The 7,469-nt window shown below is 43.0% G+C and overlaps 1 protein-coding gene across 1 annotated transcript in view; it reads right to left on the reverse strand.

The window, feature by feature from the left end:
• dbn1 (drebrin 1) overlaps positions 1-7,469 on the reverse strand; it is a 23,379-nt gene that overhangs the window by 2,748 nt on the left and 13,162 nt on the right. The window contains exons 9-10 of the mRNA XM_034890003.1: positions 7,287-7,400; positions 1,384-1,512 (exon numbers count right to left, since the gene is read on the reverse strand). Of these exons, the coding sequence (XP_034745894.1) occupies positions 1,384-1,512; positions 7,287-7,400 (243 nt within the window). The remainder of the gene's footprint in view (positions 1-1,383; positions 1,513-7,286; positions 7,401-7,469) is intronic.

A 7,469-nucleotide genomic window follows, 5' to 3' on the forward strand; every position in this document is an offset into this window, starting at 1 on the left:
GTTAGGGGGTTAGGGCTAGGGGGTTAGGGGGTTAGGGCTAGGGGGTTAGGGCTAGGGGGTTAGGGTAGAAACGTAGTGCCCTGGATGGGCGCTGCGAGGGGCACGGGCACAAGGGGACCACCGGTGTGAATAAAACACTTAAAACCCCCTTAAAAAACCTGGTTCGGGTCTAAAATGCTGTTTAAAAGAAGGGCGAATGCTCAGAGCAGGGCGAAGGACCACAGGACAGGACGGACAGCGGGGACATAAAACTTTAAATATAAGGTCTCCTCCACTCCTGCTCTGCTCCTCTCCCCGAGACACTAACACATGATTATAATAAATTAAATTACAATAATTTAAATATATAATATACACTTACATAGAGAAAAGAAAAAAGGGGGGGGGGAAGTAATTAAGATAAATAAAATATATAGAAAGAGAGTAGAAGTTATGTGGTGTCCAGTCTAAAAGAAAATCTAGTAAAATATATTAAAATATATTAAATTCATTTTTTTGACATAAATTACTTTTAAAAAACATTTAAAAGTACTAAAATACTGTTTGAATTACTTGCCCTTAAGGATAAAAAATACACATACCATTAGAATTTGTAAATAAGTGCTCAGAGGTTTAGGGTTAGGGTAAGGATCAGGATCAGGATCAGGGTCAAGGTCAGGATCAGGGTCAGGATCAGGATCAGGATCAGGATCAGGGGTTACATTCAGTCATATTTCTGGTTCATGACTCCAGAGAGATAGGAAAACTGTTTTATACAATATAAATGCTGGTGTAGCGTTGCTGCATGTTAATAAATATCAATAAATATGGCATTACGTTGGAGGATTGGCAAAAGTGAGATGTAAAGAGTTTGTCCACTGTGTTGGTTTTAATGTTAACTTTTCCACTGACACAGGAGAACTGTGTTAGACTACTAAAATGCTTGTGTAGCATTGCTGTGTGTGTGTGTGTGTGTGTGTGTGTGTGTGTGTGTGTGTGTGTGTGTGTGTGTGTGTGTGTGTGTGTGTGTGTGTGTGTGTGTGTGTGTGTGTGTGTGTGTGTGTGTGTGTGTGTGTGTGTGTATCTGTGTGTGTGTGTGTGTATCTGTGAGATTCAATTTCAGTGTAATTTTTCCCTTGGTCCCATAATGGTCCCGTAACTTCCTTTTTTTATCATTCAGATGACATCACTGCAGCACAATTATGCTAATAGCACAGTTTGTCCTGAAAAACACATGTTCTTAGATTAACTGTGCACCACAGGGTTGTTATACAAGCTTATTTAAATATCTGAGGGCTCAGGACAGTGTTTAAATGTTAACAGCATTCAATTTGGTCAAGGGATACTTCTAACATTTGTTTTAACGGTATTTCAGTGCCTATGTATTTAAACTCTCACTCCTACCCCACGCGTCTCTGCAGTCCTCGTCCTCCTCCCTGCAGGTGTCCTCTTTGATGGACGTGGTGACTATTTTAGGAATGGGCGACGCGGCGGCCTTGTTGTGCTCTGTGCTTGCTTCATCGTCATCGCCCCCTGGTGGAGAGAGAACGGCACGACATCGTAAAGGTACACAAAGATAACACAAATCCTCAGAAATACAGAAAAATTACACTCACGGACCAGATGTGTTGATCTACTGTAACACAGAATCTGAACCGGTGGTTTTTAGCAGTTTGTTGTGCCAAAGCCAGAATTTGGGGCATAATGGACGCCAATTTATTTTTAGTAAGTCTACTTAAGTCTAAAGGGTTTTTTTTTCCTTTGAAGGTATCCTGAGTCAAAGGATGCCGATACCAGGCTGACGATCAGGTTTTCTAACCTCCGGTCACATCCTGTGTTACTTCAACACATTCAACACTTCACAGGATCACAATAATCACGTCACGTTGGCCGTCACAAGACCCCAAAAAACAGACAGAGACGGTCCCTGAGCCAATCAGACGCTTTGTGGATGGGACTCAAGGTGGAGACGTCACCTAGCTTCGTCAGACGTCATCCTTAAATCACATTCAAGGTTTTATTTTGACGGACATTGATTAGAGCAAAGTGAAAGATGCGAAACTCCCCCTTTCGCACTCTGTAATGTTTGAGGAACAACCTTCCAAAATATAGAAGTTTGATGTCCTGTATGCAGAGGTAGTCTGATTCAACTTTTTAGTTTAATTTTTAGCCACGCTAGCAGCTGGTCTCTAGGTATGGCAATGCCAATCTGCAGATCTGTCGGTCCACCCCTTTAATTAAGACTGAACCATCACACCAGGCATCAAATGGATTAATTGATTAATTAAATCTTGGTCCAAAAATGTCCCGTGGCCGGGATAAATCTTAATGAATTTGCTGATCCCCGGACTTTTCATGTAGTGCCACCAGCAGGTTGATGCTTTTTTTTCCATATCCATTTAAATATTTCACGATCTACAAAATGGATTGGCACACATTTTTGTATCGGCAGTTCTGGTCCCCAGCAGATGTATCAGAGATATTTTGGTGACCCTCTGAGCCGTCTTCTACCACCATGAGGTCCACATTTGTGGTCTTGAGTGAAATGTCTCGAGATCTATTGGATGAATCCTGAAGACTTCGGTGATCCTCTGACTTTTCACCTAGCGCCATGATTGGTTTATGAGCAAATATCTGCAAAACTAACGGCATTTCCATCAGCCAAAGCCCGACTTTCTCTTACCTGCTAGTTAGCAAATGCTGACATCACACCTGCTAAAGCATTCAGCTTAAATAACCGCAGTGCCTAAGTAACGCCTTGCTAAGCTGCTAGCATGGTTGTAAACTTTTAATCATCAAGGAGTGGCTTTGTTGTCCTATTAGGCGTGAGACTCGTGGCTGAAAGCAGACATCTGAGACGTGCCAACCCCGTCTCAAGCAGAACTGCAGTGTCAGACATTAGTCCAAGAAGCAAAGGGTGCTCCTCTCAAACAAATCATTGTGACCAACATCAACACAGTTTCATTTACAGTCAAAGGAATCACTTCCACAATAAAAAACGTCACGTTCTCTCAGATGTTTTCGATGATTTCATGCTCGTTGGAGTCAGAAACCAGAACAAGATTTCCCGATGGACACAAACACAATGAAGCACAGATGGAGAACAACAGTGTTTCTCTGACTGTCCAAAAGGATCTGACGGAGATCTGTCGAAATGACTAATCCCATCCAGCTCATTGGGTTCTTGCTTGGGTGGGTTCTCCGATTCAGCTCATGGCTCAACGCCTCGGAAGACCCTGAGGGGCCGAGGCTAATTGCTGGAAATAGTGATAATGAAATCAAACTTTTACTGATAATGGAAACTAGTTTAGAAGATGTTAACCCTCATGTTGTCCTCGGGTCAAATTTGACCCGTTTTCAGTTTTAGAAATATTAAATAACTTTGGAAAAAACATCAAAAAAAGCACCCAGAGCATTGAAAAAGTGGCAAAAATGTCAGAAAAAGTGAATAGTGGTGCCAAAAATTATTTTTTTGTGGTTGATGGGGAGAAACACAGGGGTTAACACCCCTTCATATGTAAGTAGGAAGGTACAGACAGAGAACTGTCTTGGTTGATGAGCTGGTTCTCTGCCCCCCCCCCCCCCCAGCATAACATCTGCCATCACAGCACCTACAGACATGCAAAATCACACCGCAGATCATAATGGGGGTCGGGATGATCTTGCCCAAATAACTCCATTAATGCTGTTCATTTTCCAAAAGCATTTCACCAACAACACATGATCTTCCTTGACTTTAGCACGTTGTGCAGATACTTTGTGTCTTATGTCCAGGTTTTGAGATTACCGCCTCCCAACCCGATAAAATGGAGATGAATGGGTCACAGCATCGTACTGACATGGAGGCCGAGAGATTTCTCAAAACCTGCACGCAAAAATCAATCTGCATGGATGGGTGCAACAGAAAGGTCAGTGAGGCTCTTTTTCCTGTGATCTGACCCTTAAACCTGATAACATTTAGACGTGTAGCTGCCGAGATGTTTTGGAATAGAAGCTGTGAGAACAACAGATTGGAAATCTCTTGTTGGTTGATGCATTTAGGGAATTTGGAACATTGTTATTAGGCTGCTTAACCGCAACACAACAATCCAAGAAACCAAGTCAAATGACTATTTTTAGAAAAGGTTAAGACTCAGAGGTCTCTTAGATGTTTTAAAGGAAAAGGTCAATCTAGCAGCATAATGTCAGATATGTAGTTAATGGGCTAAATCGCACATAACCCCTGTTATGGTCTTTAAACAGATTCCACAGGGATCCGTATTCAGTCACAAGCCGACAGACAGCGGTGGCGACTGACGGACGGCTCGACGACGTCCGACACACACATTCACACACAAACACTCACAGTTGGGTCAGTCGGTCGGGATTTAGAGCAGCAGTGTGTGTTTGAGTGTGTGTGCACGCAGGGAGGCGATGCAGATCCCGGATCAGAGGCATGAGATTGAGGATCAGAAGAGGAGGGAGGTGATAGAAAACCAGTGAGATTCTGAGGTTAAAGCAACAGCTGAGAAGTAAAATCACCTTGTCGCTGTTTTAAAATTAGAAAATAGAAGAAAAGACATTCACAAAAAACACCAGCAGCTGACTGGACGACATCTGAAGAATGAACAACTGACTGAAGGGAGCTACAGACTCGACATCTACAACACAAACCAACAAACAGCTTTATGGTTCACAGCCATAAAGGATATTTCACTAGGAGTTAGTGGAATTTGCTCATTAGTGAGGAAGGTTGCAGGTGCATTAGCTGAAAAGGTAGGAGGGCCATGAGATGTTTGAGGTTTGATAGTGACAGTGGAAAGGTTTATGGGTCAAAATGGGTCCTGTAGATCAACGCAGTCCCATGACGGGGTCCGTATGATATCGTCTGAAACCGTACGCTGACCAAAACGTACGACACCCTACGAAATTGGGAGTCTACCGGCTGGTCCCGGGTCGCCGGCTGGCTACGAGCTCCATGACGCGGAGCTGCAGATGCATGTCGTTGAAGCCGCTACAGAGCTTTGTGACGGCGACTAGAGACCTCCGTTGTGACGGCGGCTCGAGGCCTCCATTGTGGTTCAGTTACCCAGAGATAAGTGACTCTGAGCGGGGTGCAAAGCACCGCCAGCAGCCGGCCGTTTCGGCGGACGTAACGGTTAAATTCAGTCCACAAAATAGGAGCGTTTTCCCGTGACAAAAGTTTAGATTAGGCACCAAAACGACCAAATAACCCGAGTTGAGATTAGTATAACGATTTTTCTGTCTTCTCAACATATTTTATACATTAAAATATGTGTTCTTGTAATTTTATCCTATTATTATTTCATGTACTGTGTGTTGTATGTATGTATATTGTATTCTAGTATTTCATTTGTATTCTGAGCTGTGTGACTGATATTATGCTGCTGTAACACTAAGATTTCCTGTTTTATTGGGATCAATATCTTTCTATCTATCTATCTATCCATCCATCCACCCATCCATCTATCTATCTATCTATCCATCTCTCTCTATCTATCTATCCATCTATCCATTTATCCATCTCTCTCTCTCTCTCTATCTAACACACATCTCACCAGGTCCTTACGAGGATTTTAATGTTTGGAGCTAATGCTAAATGCTAAAAACTGTCACTGCACAACTGAAATAGATAGAAGCTGAAATATCCGTGCTTAAAGGACAACGCTAGCAATACTTTATAATGTTTTTGTATTGTAAATTAATTCCACGTTAGGACCAAAACTCACTGTGTGTTGGTCTGTCTCTCGATACTTTGGGTTTTCCTGTCTGTGGCTCTCAGCTCAAAGCTCATTCATTGAGAACCAACATCTTTAGAAACACCTTATGAGTATAGAGTATTATTTTTAGTCATTTCCTGCTGGAAGCAAGCAAACAGGAGAAAATAGGGCATTGGTCGGGGACTACTTTCAGCGGTGGATTGATCCGCATGTGGTGCTCTAGTGAGTGGCAGCAGGACAGTGTGTGTGTGTGTGTGTGTGTGACTGAGTGAGTATAAACTCTAGTGTGTGTAGTTTCGTAGATACGTGATGGTTTTGGGGTTCATGGAATTTGTGTCCATGAGATTTTTTTTTTTTTTTAAACATCAGAAAATATCCTGCAAAGTATTTCAAATATAAGAATAATTAACGGGGGAAGAAGTCAGGGACGTTTGCGTTCGGAGTGGGGGAACGGAGGGCAGGGTTTGGGGGGGGGGGGGGATTCAGCGGGAAGTGGTGGTGGGGGGGGTGCTAAGTGGAGTGGAGTACGAATTTGAAAAATGAACTGATGAAAATGCATGTGGACTTAGAAATGTGGCTAAGAAATGATCCATTAGCCGCTGTCTTTTCATTATTAAGTGTTTTTTTGTTTACGTTCAATTTTTTTGAAATGTTTAGTTTTGTTAATAATTTAAACTGGAAACCAAATACTTTAAATGATCTGAATAATAAAGTCTCAGCTGAGCCTTGCTGGCAGCTAACGTCTCATATCGTGTCCGTTTTCTTCAATGAAGTCAGCTCCGCTGTTTCCCGCTGATTCCTGATTAATATGAATCATTATTAATTAATTATTAACTACACTTCCTGTCATTTAAAAGGCTTTTTTAGAAGTCTTTCTTGTCCCAAAGTCAACGTGTAACTTTTATTGACTCTCGGTTGGAGTATTTGGAGGTTTACCTGCACACTAGTACCCCGCTGGGAGCAGGTTTCTGGAGTTTTCCGATCAGGTTTTTTGCATGTTAGCATCATATCCTGGTCTGATGAACCTGGATAAGACCTTATTCTGGTTCTGAGAAGCAACGGGCCTCACGGGAGAACTATTTCCTTTCTCCCTTACTTTTCTTCTCCTTCTGACAGGTTTGAAATCTTGACTCGTCAAACTCTCTAAACTGAACAAATTGGTTGTAAATAATGGTTTTCTTTCATTTCATTTATGAAATTTAATCATTAATAACGCGCGTTATCAGGGATTCTGATCACGAGACATCTTGTTATGTAAAGGATAAAAAAGGTGTTGCTTGGGCAAAGAAACATTGAGATAACGTTGGACTCATGCATACAGGAGTTGTTTTAACATGATCCAAACCCAGAACACGACTGGGATGTTAGTGTGCAGAGACTCAGGGTCTCCGGAGACTGTTTAATGCCTCACATTTTTAATTCACATGCATTTCATCCTCCATTTTTCATCCTTTCATCTTTGTTATTCAGGCCTCCGTTTCTGGAGGAGGGGATCTGTGTGTGGGGAGAGATGTTCGACCAAGCTGCTGGTGTCCATCTGCCTTCTTCTTCTTCTTCTGCTGTTTGTCGGCTATGTGCTGTACCTACCGGCTGCAGCGGCGTGCGGCGGGGTGCGGAGGGGCGAGGCGCCCCGGGGTGGGGGGGTCGGACTGGGGCTGCTGGGACTGTGCTGCTGCTTCAAGAACGGGCTGTCCAAGCGGCCTGGCAGTCGGGAAGATGCACAGCCACACACACACACACACACAGCCACACACACACACACACACACAC

This window comes from Etheostoma cragini, chromosome 13 (genome assembly GCF_013103735.1).
Source record: "Etheostoma cragini isolate CJK2018 chromosome 13, CSU_Ecrag_1.0, whole genome shotgun sequence".
Lineage (NCBI taxonomy): Eukaryota > Metazoa > Chordata > Actinopteri > Perciformes > Percidae > Etheostoma > Etheostoma cragini.